The sequence below is a fragment of the Alosa sapidissima genome, chromosome 9 (assembly GCF_018492685.1).
Source record: "Alosa sapidissima isolate fAloSap1 chromosome 9, fAloSap1.pri, whole genome shotgun sequence".
Classification (NCBI taxonomy): domain Eukaryota; kingdom Metazoa; phylum Chordata; class Actinopteri; order Clupeiformes; family Clupeidae; genus Alosa; species Alosa sapidissima.
In genome coordinates this window covers 8226839-8254229 of record NC_055965.1, presented here as the reverse complement: position 1 = coordinate 8254229, position 27391 = coordinate 8226839, and the positions used below count along the sequence as shown (strand labels likewise).

The 27391-nt window shown below is 39.4% G+C and overlaps 1 protein-coding gene across 1 annotated transcript; it reads right to left on the bottom strand.

Annotated features, from left to right (window-relative positions):
* Positions 1-598: 598 nt before the first annotated feature.
* Positions 599-26299, bottom strand: LOC121717882 (integrin alpha-X-like). Its single transcript, XM_042102586.1, is given in 31 exon segments — positions 599-825; positions 950-1060; positions 1257-1292; positions 1386-1487; positions 1596-1703; positions 1911-1958; positions 2059-2166; positions 2440-2524; positions 2657-2728; positions 2893-2972; positions 3329-3427; positions 3526-3667; positions 3792-3862; positions 4159-4275; positions 4734-4900; positions 5752-5906; positions 6439-6512; positions 10154-10294; positions 10547-10689; positions 11246-11369; positions 11482-11555; positions 11679-11698; positions 11700-11806; positions 12201-12357; positions 12557-12699; positions 14774-14904; positions 22932-23043; positions 23234-23295; positions 23416-23534; positions 25761-25881; positions 26248-26299. Coding segments are annotated over 31 exon segments (3216 nt in total). The 5' UTR covers positions 26294-26299; the 3' UTR covers positions 599-684.
* Positions 26300-27391: the final 1092 nt, after the last annotated feature.

Genomic DNA, 27391 nt, shown 5'->3' with positions numbered 1-27391 from the left:
TTAAGGTATTTTTGGCTTCTGTAGACTGTAGAGTCGCAATATATTTATATTTTACTCTGCTGTTGTAAATAGCAAGATCCTCGTGATTTGTCCCCCCTATCGCAATGAAAATGCCTTTGTTGTGGAGGTTTGTCCACAGAGATCTTTTCTTTCATTGTTAGCTGGTAGAACCTAATCATGATCAAATAAGTGGCACCTTTGTACTGTTTGTGAATAACTTGTCTTCACCTGGAACTTAAAATCTCTGGAGGTTGAACACTTCATATTTTAGCTTTTAATTAATGTTTTAAAAAAAAAAAAACAACAACAAAAAACACAAATACAGTAGAAAAAATATCAGAAATATTTTAGATGTTAAAATTGAGCAAAAATGTTTAACATCTTTTTAAAATGTGAAAATGGTGATGAATTTCAAGAGGGTTGAATACTTTTGCAACCCACTGTATAGAAGACGCATCCACATCACAGGCAATGCCAGCTGAGCTCAAATCATGCAATTTAGCGCTCATCATTTTTTCATTATTCTATAGCAACTAAATACTAGCACCTAAAGTAGCACTCAGCAACTACTTTCATCATTTATTGTATGCCAGGCAGGTTTCATATTTAGATACAGTCATAAAGGGCCATTTTTATTTGAAGTTGTGGTAAAAAAACAGGCTGTACTTTTTTCAACTCAAATTCTCAAGAGGCAGGAGGCTCAAACTGTGAGTGACACACACTCAGTATGGTTCCTCTGAGTTGGGACACTGCTGTGAGCTCCGGTTCTCTTGAGTCAGCTCCTTGCTGAAGTATATATTGTCCAGATTTATTGAAAAATCCACACTTTCAGGGAAAGAGAGAGAACGAGAGAGACGGGGTGAAAGAAGTGTTTACCTGTACTATGGTGACATTTGAGAAAATCAAATATAGAATTGGGCATAAACAATATACCCAAAGCTCACTGTACCTTGTATAGAGCCCCAGTAATAATGATGAGCAGTAACAGTCCTCCGCTACTTGCTAAACCTATGATCAAAGTTTGGTGGATTGGGACAATGAACTCAGCTTTGGTTACGCCCTACATTACAGGAAAGAAACAATTATGAAAGGTGATTAAAAACTGAACATTACCGTCCATGTCAAAGGATTAACAAATTCCATTCCTTGTAAACAATCTGCTTATAATGAGTGATTAGGTGGGTGGGCGAACCTAGTTGTCTTACTGTAAAGACTTGCCCTTCCTCCATAAACTGTGAATACAAACGCTGCGTTACCTGATTCCTGTGGAAGTCTGGAACTGCTCCAGTAACCTGCCGTGAAACAACCATCAGTGAACATGACTGCACTTGTGTGTAGCTGTACGTATCAGAACTATTTAATTATTTAAAATGGAACCAACTTACAGTTTGGTCATTTCCAGTCTGCACGTAACGTGTTTCATCATAGCTGATCTGCGCAGAACTTTTGTATTCCACCTTATATCTCATTTCAGAGAATGTATATTTCTGAAGAACAATGTAGTGTCAATGGATGGTTCACACCCTTCATTTGAGCTGACATCATTTAGTTATTACAGCCATGCAGACTAGTATGAATCAGACATGCGGACTCACATTTGGACTGAGGTTGAAGACCGCATCCGCAGTCAGCCAGAACAGGACACTCTCAGAGATCTTTAATGTGCGAATGAAACACCTCACCATCTTGCACTCTGTACAGTTCTGTGAAACAAACAAAGGCTTTGCTTGACTGAAAATATCAACAACAGTTCAAAAGTAATGACTGAGGGGAATGGCCCACCAAAATCTGTAACACTGCTAAAATTGTAAATGCTGAATTACAACTGGTAACTAGTTTAGAAATCCTTTTTCACAAATCTCTCTATATCTGCTTAGGTTGTGTGTAGGTAAGTGAGAAAATGGTTTTACCGGAGTACTTGTATCCTCAGGGTCATCACACTGGATTGTTTCATTACCCTTGAAAAACAAATGTTATCTTGAGTTACCTTCCTAATGAGCACACAGAACATGAAATGCAGATGGATCATATTTTTGTGGGATTGATATGCAAAATCACCTTGTCGTGTGAAATACTGTAATTATGGATTTCAAAGTGGTTCTCAGGTTTTGTTGGAAAGGTCAAATTTACTGTGACCGGCAGAGGCACCCTTCCCATGTTGGCTACCTGTGACGTAACAGTTTGACAAACAGAATCAGATCTAAAGACATGATGGTCTTTCAACAATGCTGTGAAGTTTGTGAATACAACTGTAATATGAGATAATATGACTTTAAGAAATACATTCTCTGGGCAATACTTAAATTACTAAATTACACATATAATATGTGATATGAAAGATGTGTAGCTCCATGGGCATTTGCAGTCACGCTGCATTAGATCGAAGGTAGGCTACCTGATAAATATGTGTAGATTACCTGGTACATATGTGTAGATTACCTGATACATATGTGTAAGTGTTTTGGGTCCTTTGTCCTCTAATGAGTAATCAAGGTATATTGTTGAGGCCCCAGGGATGTCTAAGCTTGAGATGTAAACAAACACGTACATGTACAGTACAGTATGTCAATTACACAATGATGGACATGTTTATTTCATAATACTGTTGTAATGGTGCGATGTGGACAAGGTTTCATTTGTTTTGGTGGAGACTTACAACTTCACTTTCAGGCCAACACCGAAAAGTACAGGAATGGTCTTTGTTACAGGATAGTCCTTCCCATTGTCACTGTAAAATACAGCATTTATAAACATCTGAGCAAAACACCTTTTTATGATTGAGTACGGTAATCTTTTTCTAAAGATGTGCATGGCCATTTTGATGATTGATGAATGCAGGACAAGAACAGAGGATGTATGGAGGGTCAATGAAAAACTTAGAGACAAAGATACCTGTGTGCAATGATGGTCATTGCAAATGAATCATTCCAATCTACATTGGGGGTGATGTAAAATGACCCATTGAATATGGCCTGTATAGAGAGAACAAGAACTCAGGGAACTAGGAACCATTTATTCCACATGGGCCCAAATGCCTACCAAGGAATACTGGATTCCTAGCCTATCTTTGGATCTCAATTTCACCAAAATGTCTCTCTCTCTCTCTCTCTCTCTCTCTCTGTATGTGTATATGTGTGTGTAGATCAAATCAAATCCCAAAACAATGATTTCTGTAACATAGAGTTTGTGCCCTGTGCAAATGCAGCACATGAGATCAACGAAAGAATGTCAGGGTCAGTGAGCGACAAAAGGAGAGAGAGAGTGTGTGTGTGTGTGTGTGCGCGTGTGTGCACACATGCATTTATGTGTGTTGAATTGAAACCCTTACCCAACTTTCACTGCGGAAGACAGGAAGACTCACACTGCAGATGGTGAGGTCAGTTTTCTCTGGGTCTCCTGCACAGAGAGTTTCAGCTCTCTTGTTTTGCTTTAAGGCAATTAAAACATTCAGTTCAGATTAAATAAACATCACATAAAATATAATACATTTTGATTTAAAATGTTAGCTGTCTATGTTGCTACTACCTTGATAGGTGTTAACTTTGAGTGAGACAGGCCTTCTGGATACTTGAAAAGGAGGCTGGTGTTATAAGAATCATCACCCTCATTTGCCAGTTCCACTCTCACATGTAAATACTCCTGATCAGTAAACAACACCAGTGGGGAGCTGTTGGGACATAAGAGTTAATTTTACTCACGACAGCTGATAAAACCATGCTCAGGTGATGCCATGGTGGGTCAGATTGCTGGCTGGGAGGTGCTGTATAATGTTGCTTTAAAGAGTGACTCACGTGAAGTTGAAGTCCATTTTTAGCTTTGCCACACATGTGTCATTGTGTCCACATGATTTTTCAAAGGGCACCTGCCAAACATTAGTATGATGGTTAACTTCTAATAAAAATGGCAAAAGCATTAGAGTAGAAGTGATTTCTTTTATCTTTAATACTGAATAAAGACTGTGATGTTCCTATAATGACTCTGCACTAAATTCAATCTTTGCAACACACTGAAAACTGACCACTTCCGGTGACCAGAAAATAAATAATTAAAACGAATTTCTATGCTGAAATATTATTATTATTAATATTATTTTGTTACTGAACAGTAATTCTCATAAAAGCCACAAATGATTCATAACGTCTGGTAATCAAGGCCTACCTCCACCATGGCCAATTTCTTGCTGTCAACATTTAAAATCCCAAAAGACTGCTGGCTCTCAGCTTGGGAGAAGTTCACGTTGAGCACGACAGGAGACAGTGTGTCCATTACACAGGTCTACGGGAGAGAGACTCAGTAAGTATCCCACCAGTAGCCACTATTGCACATATCCACTATTGCACATAATATACCCACTATTGTACATAATATACCCACTATTACACATATCCACAATTGCACATATTCACTATTGCACAATATACCCACTATTGCACATATTCACTATTGCACATAATATACCCACTATTGCACATACCCACTATTGCACATATCCACTATTGCACATAATATATCCACTTGACACCAGCACTAATATCAGCATCGTAGCAAATTAAACATGTTTCAGGAGGAGGCAGTGGGTGATCATATTCAGAGAAGCCTGTGATGGCGTGACAGACAGACATTCACTGGGCCAACTGAATTCACCATCATCCTGACAATGGATTTACACAAAATTCAGAGAAAAATTGCTGTTTTATACACTTGATTTGTGACATGTTAGAGATGTGACCTACTGGCATATAGATGGTGTGATTTTGGCAAGTTTTATTCTTATTTAGATGAAGCCTTGACTGAACACTTCTCACAGTGTCATTTTTTACAGCAAGGAAACCTCGGCTGTTTTGTCTTTGGGAATCAACAACCAGGTCATAGTCCAACTGAATCCCTTTGCTCAGTGCATCTGGCAACAGAGACATAAACAAACACAAGCTCACAGACTGCTCACATCACTCACCAGGAAACTACAATTACTGTAGCACTCAATTCAATTCAAAAAACTTTATTTATCCCGAGGGGCAATTTTCTCTATGCAGGCATAGTGACATATAAGACATAACACAACATATAAGATATAACACAACATGGACAGGACAAAAGAAAGAACAGGACAGACAAAGAAATAACAGGACAGACAGGAGTGTAAGGGGGGGGGGGGGGTTAGTCCCAGGAGAAGATGGAGGAGGGGGCTTGGAGCATAGCAAGTTCAAAAGGCGAATAGCCTCAAAAGTAAAGGTGGCCTTCCTCCTGTTAGTCCTAGCCAGAGGACAGTGCAGACGCCTGCCAGAGGGCAGCCATTCAAAAACTCTGTGTAGGACATGAGTTGAGTCTTCTAGGATGCAGTTAGCTTTCCTTAGTGTTGCCTTGTCGTGCAGTGATGTCAGAGACTGAAGAGGGTGGGAACATGTGTTCCGGAGGTCTGGAGGTGTTTCTTATTATCACTCACCAGGACACCACAATTGGCCCTCACTCACCAGGAAACTACCATTAGCACTCACTCACCAGGAAACTACCATTAGCACTCACTCACCAGTAAACTACTACTCTCCACGGTCAGTATGAGGCTACTGAACATACAGTACATGTTTGTGAGATCACACATCAACCTGTGATTTACATTTTGGCTCATATACTATACAGATACATTTGTAAACAGCTGTTAATCATGTGTTTGTGAAACAAGACCAGATTCATGGGTTCACCCAAGGTATATCCTCATATAATCTAAATCCACTATTGGCTGTTCAAATGTACCGTTTGTGCTTCTGGTTTGCTCGCTCATCTTGAAGCAGATGGTCACGTAGAACACAGGGAAATCCTCCTTGTGCTCGGCGCAGTCAAACTGCTGGATGCTGATCTCTGAGGGGCTGAATGAGAGGTGCGGCGACACACTAAAGATGGGCTTGGACCTGTGGAGCATGTTGGGATAGGGGGCGGTTACATCATATAAAAGCACTGAATAACAGGGGGGGCTTCACTACCTGTGGCTAACTGGTAAAAGCACACCTGCCCTGCCATTATGGCACGGTAAGCAGGAGAAGAGTCCCCTGAAGAAATCCCAGCAACAAAGAGCACAGGTCCACTTCAGCATGACCACACAACTATCAATCCCACATTAAATGTCTATCTGACATTCCCTTTTCTGTACATCTGATTTCAACTTTTTACGCCTCTGCCGCATTTCTACCTACTTCTTCATTCACATTCTATTGCACTTACTATTACATGCCATAACAAATTACTGACATCTAACAAATCTCTCACTTCATCTCAAAACATAGGTCTTTGTTGTTGAATGACACCATTTTGAATCCTTCAAAGAATTAAACATAATTAAATGGTGGATGGCCTGGTTCAATCATAGACTGTATATATATATATATATATATATATTCTATATATACAGTCTATGGGTTCAATCATTGAAAGTTTGTATCTTACTTTAGCAGAACCACCTGTCCACGAGCACCCACTGCAATTTCCGTCAGGCCATTCACGTCAGATTTCCCATCAATGGAAACCATTCATTATATTTGTTACGTAGAGGCAGCAGGGATCTTTTTGGATGTTACTAGAATGTTAACTGTGTGACACTGTTTTTGGCCAAACTATTAAAACTTTCATTTTCATTTTACTTCCGAAAAAATGTGATATAATAGTTTAAAATGGGAAAATGGTGCTATAACCTAACAGATAGATTAGCCATACTCACTCTCATTACCACACAGAAGGATTTCCAGAAAGCATTAATTAAAGGTGCCCTGCCAACATGTTAGGTCCATATGTGTTTGTGCTATGTCGTGAATGTTAAAATGAACAGCTAACTCCTCTGTCAGCTCTAGCCACTGAAAAGAAATAAGCGGAGAAATTAGGCCAATTGCAAAAGCTCTTCAGATTGACGTGGAATTGATGAGCTCATTACTATTCATGAGCTCGCCCAGTTGAGACCATGCCCACAAAATTCGTTTAGCTCTAACAGTTTTCGTAGGCCTATATGCAAGAATCCAAGAATGGCTGAATGCCAACGAACTTGTGCGCTATGCACAAATCGAACTTCAACAATGCATTTTGCCCAAAAACCCAGACTTGAGGATAAATGGCTTCAGTTTATTTTTTGGAACCATGCCACAGGCTTTGTAAAAAGGTTGCTGTTGAAGCCTGGAGCAGGCTACCATCGCAGTCTACGACCAGTGCCTGTAAGTAAAACATAATTGTCAACTCAAGGAAGTGCTGTTATACAGGTTTAATGAACTCGCTAGCCTAGCAGGTTTTATTTATGCACATTTGGACAATGCTAGCACTCGCTAGCCAAGCTAAGTTCATGTCATGAGCTAAAATTAGTTGATAACGGCTGTCATGTTATGGACGAAACCTACTAGCTGTTAGCCAATCAGAGTCAAACAGCTTAGCTCGTTGAATATTAATGAGAACTGGCGCAAATCAAGCCGTGTCTTCATGCAGGTTTTCAATACCACACTAGAATGGCTTGAAACAAGGTAACCAAGGTTAGCCTGGCGGGCCATCCTATATCATTGAAATGTATAGTCTGGAATCGAACCATTCACCTCGCTTAATCCAAGGGGCGGGCAGAGAATTGTCTTTCAAACTGCCTAGGCATGCAATAGGCCAGCGCTACGACCATATCCGTATCCGGTAGGCAAAACGGCAAATACATCCTTCTTCGAAAGGAATGACTTAAGTGCATTGTGTTGCTCAACTTTCAAAGAAAAGCACAAGTCCAACTCCTCCAAAGTTGACGCCAACGCCAATTCAAACAACCGCTCGTCGTTCGCCATAGCCACCTTCCTTGTTGTTCACCGTCGCAGGACTGTCGTTATCCTGTTAAGCCCGCCTTTAGACTCTCTAACAAAATAGAGCGCAGTGATTGGATGACGTCCACGGCATCAGCCAATAGAAATCCCTATGGTTTGATACTAGACGTACAGGCTGAGCAAATTAATTTGCCGCCGCTAGGGTGCGTCTAGATTTCTAGGCTAAACCAAGGTATGTTTTCCACAAAAAATGTTACAGAGTCCATGCTAGAACTTCAGACCATAGTTCGAATTACAGACACCCCCAAAGAGACAGAAATATCAGTTTTGGGGAGGTCAGATAATTTTTCTGATATTGTGAAAAAATATCATTACAGTTGGCTACAATACAAGTCAACTCATATTTTCACTAATACATAGTTACATAGTTTAATGTAAAGCGATTTCAGACACCCCTATTATGGACCGTACCATTTTTAACCACCGTGGCGCTAGAAGCAACGGAGATAGAGAACGACTTCAACTTCTCAAGCAAGTGTCAACGACATTGAATGACAAAACGCTAGATTCCTCCAGTAGCCTAAATTCGGTTTGCTGCTGACGTGCATGGGTAACTGTAAGTTGCTAGCAGACGTCTAGCTTGTTGAAAATGTGCTATTTTACAACCTTCTTGTATTAACGTGTTTTGTTCTTTAGCTCATGTCACGTCTTCATACATTTAATTACCTGCTACTTAAGCCTACTTACCCACTGAGGTTAGTAAAGTGGACCTTGGTTAGTTACCAAGGTTAGTTAGCAAGATAATTCTCTATTTAAATCATTTATTATTATTTTACATTGTGGTGAGGTAAAATCGATTGTCATTTCCAAGGAGATGAACTCCAGTCCATAGCCTAGGTGTCCATTGATTCTCATTTTATCTTGAATAAATTATTGTGCCCTTTTGAAATTAGTTTGGCACAGATCCTGTGTTGTTTTTATTATGCACAAGAGGGTCTGATGTAGCTAAGCCTACATAACATTAGTGAAACGTGTGGAAACATAAAGAGCCAAGTACATGCTAGTATTTGAATTTGTTTTTAATTGGTTAGTAGGCCTATTGTTTTTACATTCTGGTTATCGGATTCTTGTAGGTTACCGCTCTGTAGTTCTTATGTGGTAGTAGGCTATGTTTTTTCATAGTAGGCTATATGCTCCTTAATCACATTAAAGATTGCTTAGGTTTCACATATCTCTAGGCAATTGTGTTGATTTGACACTGACTACCATAGACTATAATGGAAAATTGGTTTCTGTTTATACAGTAGGCTAGGCTATATTAGAGGGTTGGATCTTACCTCCAGGTCTTATGAAATCTAAAAATAAACCAAATCAATATGTCATGAAATAAGCAATAGGCTTCTTGTAAAGGTATTACTTTTACTAGTAATTAGAATGGTATTTCAGTGCACTTAACTTCTAACTTTTGAGAGTTGATCAAAACAGTTCTCTTTTGGATATAATAAGAATGAGATATTCTGTAGCCAACTGATTATCAGTTTGTCGCATGTTTACACCTTGTATGTGTGTTGCACAACACATATTGCACTTGGCGATCACGATGGGGATTGATATGACCATGATGGTCATAGAAGAAGTGAAGGAGCAGTACCCCCCAATTATGGTGGGGTAATTCGCACTCTGCTTCAGACATTACCACAAAGTAATGAAATACGTGTGGCAGGGCATCTTTGATCAAATGCATAAGTTTAGCCAGAATTTTGTTGGCAATTTTCAACCAAGGACCCTATTATTAGATGTCTTTAAGTACTTTCACTCGAGTAAAGGCAAGGCTGCCAACTCTCAAGCATTGACCGTGAGACTCATTCATTTGATTGGCTCCATGCACGTTGGCAGCCCTGTAAAGGTAATGAACTCTATAACTGTAGGGTGTTTGACATTAGTCTTAGCCTTTGTGAAGACTACATTTAGCCTATATATTGTAAGTAACGTTATAAGTATAGTTTGCGGGTGTGGCGGTCTTATAATGTACCACTGTGCGGTGATTAATTTTTTCAGTGGCAATTCACTTTGCTAAATAATGCTTACTACTTCATCCTGAGTCTCGGCATTGTATTGTTTAAAACGCCATGTTTAGGCCCTAGCCGTGGCGCGGCTGGCTGGGGCACCTGCACCGTACGCCGGCGACCCGGGTTCGATTCCCGCCCCGTGGTCCTTTCTGGATCCCACCCCGACTCTCTCTCCCACTCGCTTCCTGTCTTTCTCTACTGTCCTGTAAATTAAAGTGTTTAAACACACACTTGCTAACAGACCTAGCATGTACGATGCTATGAGCGTTACACATACACATTTTGCTGTTAGAGAAATAAAGTGCTCATAGTTACCTCTTCCGTAAGGGCATACACATACATGCGGCCCTCTCTCTGAGGCTCATAATAGAGGGGAGCCCCGACCATCAGGAAGTCAGTGGTGCCATCAGAGTCAATGTCAACAGCACACAGCTCCGCCCCAAAATAAGATCCAAGCTAAAACACAACGATAATCCCACAGTCATCATACAGGTACTCACAAACTCATTCAAGCAAAGCATCAAAAGTGTTGTACTCAGATTTTTAAATCTAGCATCCAAAACAAACGTGTACCTACAGTACATCCCTACATATGACCAGTTGTGGGTTATTCTTTCTGTGCCATAAAATGAAATGCTGTAACAAAGGTGATCATTTTCAATAGAAATAATAATTACCCATAGCCCATATAATCCAGTCACAACTAACCTGCTCACTGTCAACTCTTTTTGTGACGTTCCATTGACCTCCAATGTTGCTGAAGACAATGACCTGTCCCCTGTGTTTGTATCTGGGAGCACCCGTAAAGTACAAAGGAACGCCATTCTTCTTTCCAACAGAAACAGAGTAGCCTTTAAGACAATACATAAAAATACACAAAAATATGATAAAGTGAATGCTACTCTACTCATCTGCTGCTCTGAATGAACCCTTTTGAAAAAAATGCCTAGGTGCCTAAACAAAGACATTTCTCATTTGAAATTGACCTAAAATTGAAATCCATTTTAATGTTTTACAAAAATGTATTTAGAAGTTATTTAACTGTCCACATAGGACACTATGCAGCAAAGGGGAAAAATGGGATTTGAGCCACCTCTGACATTTAACTATTTCATGTATTTGATGTAAATGCTACTCATTTGCTGTTCTGAATAAATACATTTACATACCAGAAAAAAGCTTTATCTGTGTGCCGGCAAATAATCAAATGAAGTAAACAAAATACATTGGGTGGTATAAGTCAACTCAAGGAGGAGGATTCACTGAAACTGACATCAACCATCAGATTACAAATTTGAACAAGTGGAAATCTATTCAAACATCCTATTCAATGCAGTGTGTTAAATAGTTTGATAAGGGCAGTGCTAAAACATTAGATTAGTAGATATTCTATAATCATGAACTCACCCATATAAGAGTCAGTCTTCATGTCTGGGTCTTGAATTTCTATCTCAGATGAATCCTTATCCTTAATCTGATAAAGAGATCCTTTCCAGTTATTGGATCCTACTGATCCTAGAATCAATGTGTCCTGTTGTGAAAAACATTGAGAGGCAATTTATATTTGTACTGAAAATGATGTTATATTGTTATAAATAATATTTCACACAGTATTAATCTTTCACTAATCACGCTTGTCTCACCTCAGTAAACTCAGCACTCGTTCCACTCTGTGAAAGTTCTTTTTCCCATGTCTGAGCCAGGTCCTGTTTAGAGCCTTAAACACATCAAGTCAAACCACATGAACATGAACAACATGAACAACATGGATGACACACTGAGGACATAACAATCTCAAACTGCAAAACAGTCATTATACAATTACATGAGTTGGCATTACCTTCTATGTTGAAGATCTTTGTTTGTCAGAAGACCATTCAGCCCAGCATAATCCTGAATGTAGAAGGAATTATTGGATTTGGGCTCTGATGCCAATTTTTCGAGTTTTTTCATGTCCACTTTTCCAACCTTTTGGAAAGAAAAATAATTATCAATAAAATGACTGCTGAATGACTAATGACTGCTTTTCCATGACAACATATAATATTTAGAAGATCTGACCACATAGTGATGGGAATTGGAAGTAGCAAAAGCACCCCCCCCCCCAGAGCTTCATACAGAAGGAAGAAAATTTGAAATGTTAGAAGCTGGATATTGTAGTTTTAAATGTGAATGTATATGTATAATGTATACTTTTTATATATCCCATGTCAGTGATAACATTTTGTGAACACACATGTTATACACTGTGGCATACTGCTTATGCAGTGATATGGCATGAGGAACTGATCATCTTTCATGTGATTCTGACCCCACTGTGGGATTCAAAAAAAGATAAACAAAACAAACATGCATTACACACCGCAATGACAAATCGGATGATGTGTCTGGCTTCATAGATTTCTAAAATGTATCCTCCCATTTTGTTAGTGTCTAAAGGTTTGCCATCAGTGATGATGACCACTGCCTTTATTGCATCTGGGTGTCTACCACTCTCTTGTTTGTCAAATAGATTCAACCTGCATTGCAAACAAATAATAAACAATGTAAAGTAATAATATAATAATATAATTTAATACAATACAATACAATACAATACAATACAATATCATGTAATATAATACAATAACATTTAAAGGGTATTAAATATAATAATATAATAAATAAATAAATGAATGAATGAATGAATGAATGAAGGAAGGAAAGAACAGTACTTACAGAGTGAAGCGCAAGGCCTGGTGTGTGTATGTCAGCGCTTTCATTTGTGGTTCATCGTCCAGCTTTTTCAGGGCTTTCTTGTCCTGGAAGTCTTTAAATGTGAAAACTGTCTTGAATTGTGAAGAGAACTGAACTGCTGCAAACTAATTAAGAAAACAAACAAATAATAAAGATTAAGGCTATGTTTACACGTGGCCGGCTATTTTCAAAAACGGACATTTCACCCTCTCCGTTTTCAAAAATAACATCGTGCACACCTGTCAGTTTTCAGAAAACTTTTTCTTTACACTAACCTGGGTATATGCCTTCAAGAGCATGCCAAACCTGTCGGTGGCAGTGTAAGGAGAAGCTTAATCCAATCAGAAAAAATTAGCCAATCAGAATCCCGAAAATACCAACAACAGCAGGGTCATTCCACGTCAATTCAACCAGGGCCCACGCACTTAGGTCTCAAAAAATTCAGAAAAAATTACCAGGTGTACCTATGTTACCCAGGAGACACACTGTAAAATTACTCTTATGTAAGATCAATACTTTCCAAGATACAGCCAGTTTTACAGGGGGAGGGGGGTGTCGATTTTGGTCGGGCTCTTTTTTTTGTCAAAGTTCACAAGCCCACAGCGCAAGAACTAAACCATGTAGGAGGCTCAAATTGTGCTTGGTGGTACATAAATAGGAATAGTATGTAGCAAAATCGTCACATTTGGTCTGGATAATCCTGCATGGTCATGGAGTTTTTGGCTGGGCTCTGTTTAAGCCTTCAGAAGACATATTTGTACTCAACATAGGCTCTTGGTTTATTTTCCTTACTGAGATAAGTAGAAACACTCTCACAAAAAGCAATGAACAGAAAATAAATCCCTTCAGCGTCTGAACAGCAGACCTCACAAGTCTGAAAAATAATTTTGGTTATCATTTTCAGAGCACCCAAACACCTTGTGGGAATATCCAAAGATGTTTTAAATATGTTTTTCCTTATTCTCCATGATCCCTTCTTTTTGAAAACACCAATTTGACTTGTCTTATGCAAATCTTTCTTTTTTATTTTCCACCCTGAACATGGGCAAAATGCCCCATTGACATCAATATGTTTTATATAGAGTCACCACACTGCCACCTGTGGTTGTATAGAGTAACCTGTGGTAGCTCTATACAAAACATATTGATGTCAATGGTGCATTTTGCCCATGTTCAGGGTGGAAGGTGAAAAAGAAAGATTTGCATAATACAAGTCAAATTGGTGTTTTTAAAAAGAAAAGATCATGGAGAATAAAGAAAAAAATATTTTAAAAATCTTTGTATATTCCCACAAGGTGTTTAGGTGCTCTGAAATTGAGAACCAAAATGATTTTTTAGACTTCTAAGGTCTGCTGTGCAGACCCTGAAGGAATTTATTTTCTGTTCATTGTTTTTTGTGAGAGTGTTTCTACTTATCTCAGTAAGGAAAATAAATCAAGAGCCTATGTTGAGTACAAATATGTCTTCTGAAGGCTTAAACAGAGCCCAGCCAAAAACTCCAATAAAATTTGTATCAACTTTGAGGGACAGCTATGACCATGCAGGATTATCCAGACCAAACGTGATGATTTTGTTACATACTATTCCTATTTATCTACCAGCATGCAAAATTTGAGCCTCCTACATGGTTTAGTTCTTGCGCTGTGGGCTTGTGAACTTTGACAAAAAAAAGAGCCCGAACAAAATCGACACCCGCCTCCACCTGTAAAACTGGCTGTATCTTGGAAAGTATTGATCTTACATAAGAGTAATTTTACAGTGTGTCTCCTGGGTAACATAGGTACACCTGGTAATTTTTTCAGAATTTGTTGAGACCTAAGTGCGTGGGCCCTGGTTGAATTGACGTGGAATGACCCAGCAACGAATCACTTCCTCTTTCTCTTCTGAACTGTCTAAAAATCTCCGCCTCATCACATAAGTCTCCGTTTGTACCTTTAGACGCAAACGAACAAACAGAGTTTTCCCAAAAAAACGTTCAGCCCGGAGTTTTTAAAAACTGTTTGCGGGGGGATAAAACCTCTGTTTGCATCTAAATGATAGGGTCAAACGCAGAAAAACATCACCGGTTGCATCGTGTTCGTTGTCGTCTAAACAGGGCTTCAATATTTGCAGGCCAAGAACAACTGAGGTCAAACAATCTCACAAATTATTACAGTGTGTTCTTAGATACAATAAATAGAAATGATAAAATAAGTTTACTTGAATTGATGTGTTCTGCATCTTATTCATGATGGTTTTGATTAACTCTTTAGTTTTTCTGAAGTCCTCTGTCTTCATGCTCAGGGATCCATCAAAGAGGAATACTAGATCCACTATTTGCTTTGTGCACTCTGAGAAAACAGTTGGTGGAATGCATGTAAACATTGTTTAGGCTACACAACAACCACCACCACTCCAGAACACCAATAACAACAACATTATTATTATTATTAATACTACTATACTACAACTACCAATAATAATAATAATAATAATAATAATAATAATAATAATAATAGCAGCTATTGTTGGGGTCCAAGAAGTTGTTAAATTGTACATTGAACATTGTCTGTCTGAGTGTCTGTTTGTCAATGTCTGTCTGTCTGAATGTCTGTCTGAGTATCTGTCTGTTTGAGTGTTTGTCTGAGTATCTATCTGTCTGTCTAGGACAGTGTATTTCTTTTCTGTGTTTGTTATTGAATGTATATTTGTGTAGTGTATATTAGACATGAAGCTGAATCCATTGTAGGGTTGAGAATAAATTGTTTTATTTTTGGAAGTTGATTCATGGTTTGGATTATAGAAATATGTGAGCAAGGGTGCATATGCTGATGAATGCTATGTCTCTGTGTGTACTGTTTGCATATATTTTGCGGAGCATTTGTATGTGTACAAGTTTAAATAATTTCATGGTGAAACATTGTCTGAAACGGGGGCTTTGGAATTAAACATGAAATTTGGAATCTGCTGCAGGTGGTCACTGCATGTTGATTTTTATCTGAAATCCTCATTAACATGCTGGCTCAGTACTGCAAACTTTTATTTAACAGTGTTTATCATAACAAGTCTGACTACCTGGGTATGATAGAGGCACATCTCACTTGTCAAACAAGAATTGAACCCCAATCTCCTAGTCTCCAGACAAGTTACTTACCATTCAGCTATATGCCAGCTTATAATTTTGACATGTGTTTGAGAGTCTATAAAATGGAATAGATAGGCCTATATCTTTTTTTAGGGTAAGGCTATTTGCACCCCTGGTACAATTAGCAGTGTATGCTATTCGCACCCTGGTGCAATAAGAAGTGAATTCTATTCATACCCCGGTGCACACAGCAATGTGTTCTATTAGTACCCCGTCTGGTACAAATATCAGTGTATGCTATTCGTACCCCGGTGCACACAGCAATGTGTTCTATTAGTACCCCGTCTGGTACAAATATCAGTGTATGCTATTTGCACCCCTGTGCATTTATTCTGGTATATTGATCACACAATGTAATAATATTTTTTTTTTTTTAAACAAGCAACATGTTTTTGTTGTTGTTACGTAACAGGGTGTAAATAGCTCAGCTGTGTAATAGACACTCTGAATAAGGTGCTGTTTGCATCAATGTACAGTTAGAAGTGGATGCTATTCGTACCCTGGTGTTTATAGTACTGCATGCTATTTACTAACCTGACACTCGCCAGATGAATTTCGTTCCGCTTAGCTCCGCCTAGCTTCACTCACATCCATTGAGAGTGATTTCTGCACCCGATTTTATGGTACAGCCAATCAGGACGCAGGGCGGGAGTTTCATAGATGTGACATAGCGTAGAAGCGACTGTGAGACTGTTATCAGCGTCACGGGTTGGCTTCGATGTGAGTGGTTGAAGTAGCACGTCAATAAATAAGTAGCTATATCTAGGACAAGTGGCTTATTCAATCATATGCAAGCATTTTTTGATTGAATGGATTGGTCCCAGATGGATGAGTGGAGCTAGGCGGAACGAAATTCATCTGGCGAGAGTCAGGTTAGCTATTTACACCCTGGTGCATGAACTGGCTAATTGTTGCAATCAAAACTTGCGTTTGAGAACCGATTTCTTGTTCAAATTGCGTGCCTTCTCTCCAGAGACGTTGGTACACATGCACACTCACTCTGCCAAAACTCATCACACGGGAATCGAACCCGGTCTCCCGCAAGCCAGCCCTTGTCTGTGACCACTGTACTATCTGCTTCCACAAGGAAATAGTGTTTGCAGGTAAACTTATAGTTTATAGGCCTGAATGTCATATTCACAAAATTTCTGTTAACTAACAAACTGACGGTTGTATGTGTTCACTGAACCAAGATTATGAAAATAAAACACAAATTTTCAATCTAAAACCTAATCTGAACAGATATAGTGCTGAAACCTTTCAGAATTCTTCACTTTCTGCTGACGAAAAACAAATGTCCGCCATGTTTTTTGTGCACGTGAGCACGAGAGTCTTTTTGTTGTTATGTCACAGGGTATGAATAGCTCAGCTGTGTGGCCAAGGCTATTCGTAGCCTAACAGGGGTGTAAATAGACACTCCGCTTTTTTTATTTGAAATTCCACCAATTTTGCAAAGATAACTGTAAATTATACTGCATATAAGTTTTGAGATGTTGGACGCTTCGCATCACAAAACATGGGACAAACAGTTATAACTGGCCACTTCATTGACATTTGATTGTTTAACTATAAAAGGGATTGACATTCCTATGCTTTTAACAATATTGACTGTAGCTGATGTATACAAAATTTTGTGGGAATGGGATTAATGGTCTTTGAGTTCTTAACTTTACTTTCACTTACTCTCACTATTTTCTCTAGTGATTTTCTCACTTTCACTTTCACTATTGTGGAATAAGTTGCCATTTTATGAGCAGAAGATAATTTAAAGGACAATTCCGGCGCAAAATGAACCTAGGGGTTAATAACACATGTGTACCAAGTTTGTCCGTTCTCTGGGATATGTTTTTATGCTAATTGAACGTGACCAGTTTTACCACAAACCACTAATTAGCATTTAACGCGAGTCTTCGGGGCACACGCAAAGTAAAAAGAAATTGCTATTTCTATACCACTAACAAGGCTCAAAATAGCACCACACTTACACGGTAGCATAATGAGGGGCCCTACATGTAAACCGAAGCATTGAGAACTTTGTAAGTGTACAGACAGTTTATTAAAAAGATAGTTTAAAAACAGTACCGTTCACGTATATAAGCGGGCGCCATCTTGGGAAAACACGTCGTGCAACTTGAGCTGAATTGTCACGTGACTGATTTCCCAAGATGGCGCCAGGCTGTATACGTGAACAGTACTATTTCTAAACTATCTTTTTAAAGGTGCCCTGCCACACAAAACCGTTTTTACTTTATTTTTACTTTATAACCGTTTTTACTTATTTTTTTTTATATGTTAGGTCCATATGTGTTTGTGCTATGTCGTGAATGTGAAAATTAACAGCTACCTCCTCTGTCAGCTCTAGCCACTGAAAAGAAATGAGCGGAGAAATTAGGCCAATTGCAAAAGCTCTTCAGTTTGACATGAAATTGATAGAGCTCATTGCTATTCATGAGCTCGCCCAGTTGAGACCATGCCCACAAAATCCGTTTAGCTCTGTGACAGTTTTCGTAGGCCTATGCAAGGATGGCTGAATGTCAACAGGCATGTGCAGGGCCGTTTCAAGGAATTTGGGGGCCCCAAGCAAAATGGACATGGAGGCCCCCCCCCCCAACCGCACGCAAAGCCTACAGGAACCACCGCATAGCCATACAGTTTAAGTTCAACCACAGTTTATATAAATACAAAAATTTGACAGTGCAAATACTGCAGTTGCATATATATACTGTGCATTAGTTTTGAACATTTTGAACATTTGAACATTTGCAAAAACACCACCGTACCATAAAATCCAATATAAATGTAAAAAAGTGCACAATAACTAAATCCAACATACTTAAACACACACACACTCACATTAACATTTTTCAGTTCTCACAAAGTGAGAAAATAAAACACTGCCATCTTATGCAGAAAAAGGATGCATTGTTCAAACTATAAAGAGTGCAGGTTGTATAGCAATTTAAAAATCCAACATAAATACAAGTACACACACAGTCACACACACACGCACACACATAAGATTAACCTTTCAGGCCATCTTCATCAGTGGAGGTATCCTTAGGAAGAGCCTGAGGGCTGAGAAATTTAAGGAAAGCACCTTGAGGGAGAAAGAAAAGATATGTTAGCATTTCCATATTTTGATATTTAGAAGGGATGCAGCTGCTTTCACAACTACCAATGCTTACTGTAAAAACATCCCAAGCTAATGTTATACATTGACCTAGGCCTACTTGTAGCTTAACATAGCATTTAAGCATTCTGCTGTTTGAGAATTAGACAGACGCACCTGGTGCTTTAAAGACCATAAACAGCTGGCGTGCATGAATACTACTAGACATGAAAGTTCCAGTCTGCTTTGATGCACGGAATTTATCGTGTGGTTTTCCTAACCCCCATTTGGTAAATAGATTATCACGGTCGAATAGTTAGTAGGCCTATAGCAGAGAAGCTATGCCACTTTCATTAAAACCTATTACAAAGCTATAGCAATGTTATGTCATTAAATACGATAAACAGTGATTCTGGAACAGATCTGCGTCTTCCTTATCCCGTTAATAAACATATTACAGTATGTAACCATATTCCGTCCGTTCGGGAAAAAAAGTTGCGCTAACTGTTCTAGTTTGTTACAAGCAGCATGGGCCGTCAGGCAGGTAGTTAACATAAACATTTTTTGCTAGGCTAGCCTTCCTGCTGCGACATTACACCATTTGTACAAGACAAGTAGAGCTATTTTATCCAGTAGAGTAATTTATCACTTACCACTATATCTTGTTTTTTCTTGTCATCCTCTTCCTTTCTCTTCTGGCTTCCGGACGCATAACTCCGCTTCATTATGACTGCCGAGGTTTTATATTTTCGCGGCAGCAGCAGAGACCACAAACCTGGCTGGCTGGCTGCTGTCAGCGACTACTGAGAGGGGCCCCCTTGAGGGGGATCCCGGTATTGCCGGTAACAGTGTCGTTGCACTTTACTGCATTGACTATCAAAGGGGCGCTCACAGTTTGTCGTTGCATTTTATTCTTAACCAGTCGTTGTCTTGGGGCCCCAAGCAATTGCTTGGTTTGCTTGCCTTCTAATGACGGGCCTGGGCGTGTGCGCTATGCACAAATAGAACTTCAACAATGCATTTTGCCCAAGAACCCAGACTTGAGGATCAAATGGCTTCAGTTTATTTTTTGGAAAAATGCCACAGACTCTGCAAAAAGTTTGCTGTTTAAAGGAACACGCCACCCAAAATCAGTAGTAATATATGTTCTTACCTTAACTTTCACGAGTTGAGTCATACCTCTCCCGCGTCGGTATGTGAACTCAAACGCTCTGGCGCGTGGCGCGAATGTGTTAGCATGTTGCTATGCTAGCGGGCTCTGCCGTAGCCGTAGAGGGAGTAAGATGGCATTAATCAAACACATCCACGTTTTCCCTACTTAAATACAGTTGCACAAGTAGTTGATTAAAAATGTTAGGTCACACAACATGAAACGTGACGATTTTCCAAGCGAATAAACAGGAGAACTACAATGTCTGGCGCAATAGCACTTGGGAGTACTTCGACCTTGGTAGTAGCCTAATATTAATTAACACCTAATTGTAGATCCTATCCACCACAGAGTTTAGAATCCATGCTTGATCGACCCCTCAGCCTCCCCCTCCCCTCTGAGCGAGAGAGGCACACACACTAGAGATGCGCTGATGGGCTATTATTTCAACCATAACTGCATAACATAACTTAATCCATCCATCAGCAAAGTTTTTTGACCAATTTTCAAAACCGCACCCGCCCGCCATCCGCTGTGTTTTAATGTATATGGGATGCGGAGCTGCTGATGACGCTAGAAAGCTCTTGCCTGTTCTTTCTAGAAAGACTGATCCAATGCAGCAAATATATTAAAAGGCTAAAGTCCTACATTGGCTATGTTGTAGCCTATCCCCAGAATATCAGCAGCAAACTCAGTCTCTGTCTCGCAAAACAGTCTCCAAATAAAACGCACATCGGCCTGTTGCCTAGCCTATTCTGTGTGCCAATATAGCCTATCGTCCAAAATGCTTGATTGCATTGCATTCTCCACATTTTTAGCTAAATTTTCATGTACCACATCAGCATTTTTGTTCAGTGAATCTTTTGTAAATTGCTTTACAATTACCGTCGGGCCTATAGGCCTATTGCCAGGCTTGCCTCAGCTTCAGTCACGTCCATATGGAGTGAGGATTGTCTCAAAATGATTTAAATATATATATAAAAGGATATATATACATATACATTTATAAAAATCCAAATACAAATATAAAAATGTGACATACAAATAAATAAACAAATTTATATAAATAAACGTGTCTTTGTAAATATATTTTCGATATTTGAAAATAAATATGCTTGACTTTGTATGTGGAATCTGCATTTGTGAATCTCCCTTTTGCTTTTATGTCGATGACGTAATTTTGAGACATTCCTACTGCACACCAAGATCCACAAATAAATACCACTAGATTTGAATGCGAAGACACCCTCCACTGAACAACCAGCAGATGGCAGTGTTGTACAACATGTCTGTTATCAACTGATAGCAACTGAATCTTTCCGACACTGTTTTCCCTAGTTCAGTTCAGTCAAGTGGTCTATGACTAGCAGGATTAACGACATAGAAGACACTGGATTAAATGGATGGGTAATAACAACTAGCCAGAACGATTTATTATCGCTTTCGATGTGTAGTGGCATTTTTAATTTCATAGACTGTATAAATAAGTCCATTTAGCAATATTGACATTAGGTTAATGGCAGTCTGTCAGATAGCGATCTCAGCTGAGCTGGCTCTCACTTTATGTTAACCTAGAAGCTATGTTAACATCTGTAACGTAAGATCTGCAACATCTGTAAAACAGCGAACACGAACACAGCCTGTCACAATAACTTTAGGGAAAACTACATTGTATTTTAAGGGGGCCCTAAATCGGATTTTAAGGGAAATCTTAACTTAATGTGTTTTGTGCAGGCACCAACATAGCTGAACAGGCACCAGCTGTTTAGCTAGCTGTTAACGTTAGCAGCTGTACGCTGACTAAATGGACTTATTTATACAGTCTATGAAATTAAAAACGGCACTGCACATCAAAACCGATAATAAATTGTTCTGGCTAGTTGTTATTACTTACCTATCCATTTAATCCTGTGTCTTCCATGTCGTTAATCCTGCTAGACGACTTGACTGAACTGAACTAGGGAAAACAGCGTCGGAAAGATTCAGTTGCTATCAGTTGAAAACAGTCATGTTGTACAACACTGCCATCTGCTGGTTGTTCAGTGGAGGGTGTCTTCGCATTCAAATCTAGTGGTATTTATTTGTGGATCTTGGTGTGCAGTAGGAATGTCTCAAAATTACGTCATTGACATAAAAGCAAAAAGGAGATTCACAAATGCAGATTCCACATACAAAGTCAAGCATATTTATTTTCAAATCTCGAAAATATATTTACAAAGACAAGAACATATATTACTACTGATTTTGGGTGGCGTGTTCCTTTAAGCCTGGAGCAGTAGGCTACCATCACAGCAACGAATGTATAAAGTCTAACTGTTAGCGAGTTCACCCATTGACTTCCATTGTGTGATGTTAGCATGCTTTCCCCCTCGTGGGGGGCGGTAACCTTTCCGAACGTCTTAACCGACTGTATGTTTGCTAGAATGGCCTGAAACAAGGTAACCAAGGCATGTTTTCCGAAAAAAATTACAGATTCCATGGTAGAACTTCAGACATTACTACAAAGTAATGAAATATGTGTGGCAGGTCATCTTTAAGAAAGTGGAAACAATACCAACTGGTAGTTTATGAGATGCTTACAGCTTGTGTAAAACAAGAAAAAACTAAATATTTTTCTGATAATGTTGATGAAAACGGCAACAATCCATGTGTGCTCTTTAGTACTATTAACTCTGTTCTGAACACCCCTCAATCTAGCAGTCTTGACATTTCCCCAGATACATGTGATAAATTCCTGCATTTCTTTGTTAGCAAGATTACCACTATTAGAGCTTCCATCTCAGCAGTGTGTTGGTATTGAAAGTAGGCTATTTGTTTCCTATTCAGCACCTCTATTCTGTGGTGTCCCCCAGGGATCCATTCTTGTGCCTATCCTCTTTGCCCTCTATATACTCCCTTTAGGCTAAAAAAATATGGTATGTCTTTCCACTGCTATGCAGATGACCCTGTTATGCTAAAATAAAGAGTTGCAAACCTTTAAAAGCTGAGGTGATGTTAGAGACCTGGCCTCTGCTGCTCCACTGATAACAGATGCTGTTGAGATAGGGGGTCCCATCACACTCATGACTCCATGAAGGACTGCAGGCCTGAAGGGAAATTAGAGAAACATCATCTAAACACAGGTGAGGGTTTCACAACACACCAAACAAACACAGACAAAGTCACACAAGACTTTTTCACTCTATCATCTTCTTCTTGTATTACTTTTAGATGGACATGTCATCACACTGAAATACATTTTGAAGAAAAAGAAATGCAAAACAGCAGTGAACTTACAGTAAACTGGACAGTTGGTTTTGTTCTGACAGCGACCGACATTCCAACTGCCTTGATAAAATCTGAGTAGGAAATACAGTGTAACTCTTGTGACACATGGGTCTTATGATTACTAGACACTCTAACATAGACTCTCTAACAGATTACTATACAGGTCAACAAATGCAGATGGCTGGACAGACCTTCAGAATCGGCCTCTGCTGCCCTCGGTAGTGGAATGGGATGGCAGTGTGGACTTGTGTCATTACACAGGAAGACCCCACCAGTTCCATTGTTTTGAAGTGGTGCACTGACAACAGTCCTGTTAATGGAACAATTGCTTTTATTACACACACAGTCTATTCCAATTGAGTATAAAGCAATCTGGTCTTTATACAGTATCTGGATGCAATGACATGGATCAAAACTACTCTAATAATGTAATTTTGGTCTCCAACAGAAATGTAGGTCTAGAACTGTCTAGGGGGGACAGGGATAAAAGAGAGAGAGAAGGAGAGGGAGAGAGGGGAGAAAGCAAGGCACAGGGAGGCTACACTCATTTATCATCCAAACATAGACCCAGATGTTATACACAGGATTTCCCCTTAACAGAAGTGTATAAGTGTGGATGTAAGACGTGTGGTCAGTTCTTACAGTCAACACACAGCACAGAGACATGCAGAGAAGATGTGAACTATCCCACACAGTTCCAGAGGAAGAAGGAGCGGTTGACAGTTAGGAAGTTAGGTGAAACTTTCATAATCTAGATTAATTACACATACAGTGAAACATTTTTTAATGTTGATTATTATGGTTTACAGTTCATGGAAATCAAAAATCCAGAATCTCAAAATATTAGGCCTACAGTAATTAAGTCAAAACACTGGTGTGTCTCCTCAATAGAAAGTCTCTGGCTAAAGACAACTCCCAAAAAGTCGGCGTGTTCCTTTAAGTAGCACTAAGCTAAACGTTTGTGGACTTTATACACAGTTGAATTAAATACCAGCTCTTTGCCTTTATCTTTTTAATTACACACACACACACACACGGCTCGTGAATCCTGTCGTTTTCAATGGACAAGGGAGGAAGCTCCTCCGTATTAGTGGGCGGGTCTAGCCAGAAGCTCTGGAATTTAGCGCCAACGGTGAACCAATGAGCAGCGGTCAGCGGTTCCTCTATGAAGGTATATTGGGTGCAAAAGTGGCGAGCACATTTAACTGCAGATTTTGCATGTGCACACTAAAGTCATAAATGTGTAACAGTAAAGTTGAAGTTGTACATATTTTTTTATATCTTGTTAACACAAAATGGGGGCTACGGGTTCACAAATCCTTTTTACAGGTACACAAATCCTATCCTGTGAGTCACAACTTTCAAGAGTCATGCACTCGACACTTTTGCTCCAATCGTTGCAGCGCAGTTTGTGCGAAACACATTTGCACATTCGTGTTTCATAATCTGAGAACATGCACAACATTCGTGCATTTGTAAACCCAAATGTGAACTAATGCATCCGAAGTTGTGCATCTGTGAAATAATTTCTCATTAATAAAATTCTACAGATGGCTTTGATTTTCTTGCACGACTACAAGTCAATTGATACAAGTGCTCGAATCTGCTTCTTTGTATGTGTGCACGTCAAGTGAATCGATTGAGAAAACAAGGCGGCCGGATCTGGATCCTGGAGTCAAATTGGTGTTTTCAAAAAGAAGGGATCATGGAGAATAAGGAAAAACATATTTAAAAAATCTTTGTATATTCCCACAAGGTGTTTGGGTGCTCTGAAAATGAGAACCAAAATGATTTTTCAGACTTGTGAGGTCTGCTGTTCAGACCCTGAAGGGATTTATTTTCTGTTCATTGCTTTTTGTGAGAGTGTTTCTACTTATCTCAGTAAGGAAAATAAATCAAGAGCCTATGTTGAGTACAAATATGTCTTCTGAAGGCTTAAACAGAGCCCAGCCAAAAACTCCAATAAAATTTGTATCAACTTTGAGGGACAGCTATGACCATGCAGGATTATCCAGACCAAACGTGACGATTTTGCTACATACTATTCCTATTTATGTACCAGCATGCAAATTTGAGCCTCCTACATGGTTTAGTTCTTGCGCTGTGGGCTTGTGAACTTTGACAAAAAAAAGAGCCCGAACAAAATCGACACCCCCTCCCCCTGTAAAACTGGCTGTATCTTGGAAAGTATTGATCTTACATAAGAGTAATTTTACAGTGTGTCTCCTGGGTAACATAGGTACACCTGGTAATTTTTTCAGAATTTTTTGAGACCTAAGTGTGTGGGCCCTGGTTGAATTGACGTGGAATGACCCAACAGCTTTTATAGCACAACATTGCCAGGTAAAATGCTACATAGTACATACAGTACTACTGCTTTAAATGTGTCTGGATAGGCGGCCTACATACTCTATTGTTCACATATGCCACCAACACCATTACAACCTCACATTTGCCACCAATCAAACGCACCTTCCTTCCTCCGTTATTTTTAGAACCACCAGCAGCCACTGATATACATAGTGGAGTCACTCACCCTTTCTCTCTTCCAGACTGGTACTGCAATACCTTGTATCCAAAGAAGTCTTCATGGGATCCCGATCCATTGTAAATCTTATGTCCTACAATATCTATGTTAAAGGCCATAGAAAAGAACACTATAGGGAAAGAGAATTAGCTTTGGTCGGTAATTGCTACAATGTAATACAGTGCATTTGTGAAATGTCTGTTGATTTTGAATTTAAATGTAATATGAATGCAAGCATAGAGTATACTGTATATTGGATTTTCTTTATGAGAGGAACACACTTGCATGGATGTTAAACATCAGGAGTGAAATCAATAACATCACAGGGGAAGCTGGGAAAGTGAAGGTTAAAACGGATAAAAGATAAAAGCAACCTTGTAGCCCCTGCTATTTGCTGAGGCCAGAGCATCTCTCTTTCTCTTTCTCTCTCTCTCTCTCTCTCTCTCTCTCTCAGATCTGGACAAAAGAGTCCAGTCTGGTAAAAACTGCCACCTACCTGATGTCCACAAGACTACTAGCTGGAGAGGTCTGATCACAGCCATCCTCCTTAGAACCCTCACCACTGGGTTTCACTGAGAGCCAGGCAAACGCTGCTCAAATGCTGCTCACCAAGCTGGGGGGGGGGGGGGGGGTTGCCGGGAGTTGCAGGAAGTCGAGCAGTAGGAAGCCACCGAATCCTGGCTATCCTGCAGCTGATGAAGTTAGCTGCGGGGAAAGCCAAGGGGCCTTGTCCACGCACATAGACCTGAAAGAGAGAGAGAGTGACTTGGCTTGAAACCACATTCCACACAATCTCCCACACAATCAAACTCTACTTATTGTTTTTTTGACCTTCTCACCAGGTCACAGAGCACAACTCCGGGTATCACAGAGATGCCAAAGTGAAAGAGATCTGAGCCCTTTAGAACAAGAGTGAGGCGTGACACCCGACATAATCAACCTACAGGATTCAGATTTTTTCATGATTTGGCAGACCTTAAACATGATGGATGCATTGTAACCTGTGGGCTGGCATTGTAACCTGTCCGACATTGTGAATAAAGCTTTGCACTTTTGCCTGTGCATTACTTTTTGCTATTCTTGTAGATTTTATAAACTTTATGTACAGTAGCATGAACTGGAGCTAGATGCTGTAGAGATCGTCAAGAGGAATAACTGTGTGAAATTAATGTTAAAATGCACTATAAAAAAACATTTAAAATAAAACTGATATATTAAAGGTATGCAAGAATGACCACTAGCATTTAAAATGGGCATTACAGTCCAAAATCAACATTTTAGAGTAGAACCTATTGTAGGTTAATCTTGCAATCGAAAGATCGAAATGTGTGTGAAAATGGCGGAGGGTAGCACAGCAGGCTAAAACTCAAAATATAAACCGTATTTGTAGGCTGCAAATGAAAGTTGGAATTGTGAATATCCTGGTTGTAGGATTGTTGTCAGTGAAGCCATGAAACATGAAAATAACATGTTTCTTTATTAATCTCTGATGGCATATTATGGTCATTTTATTGTGATGATTTATTGCATAACATGTCTATGTATCACCTTTAAAGAGATGCCCTTACGTAGCCACTGATCTGCCCTCAGAGCTGTAGAATGTCTGATTGAGAGTATTCTTCAATACTGCCCTGTCCTCA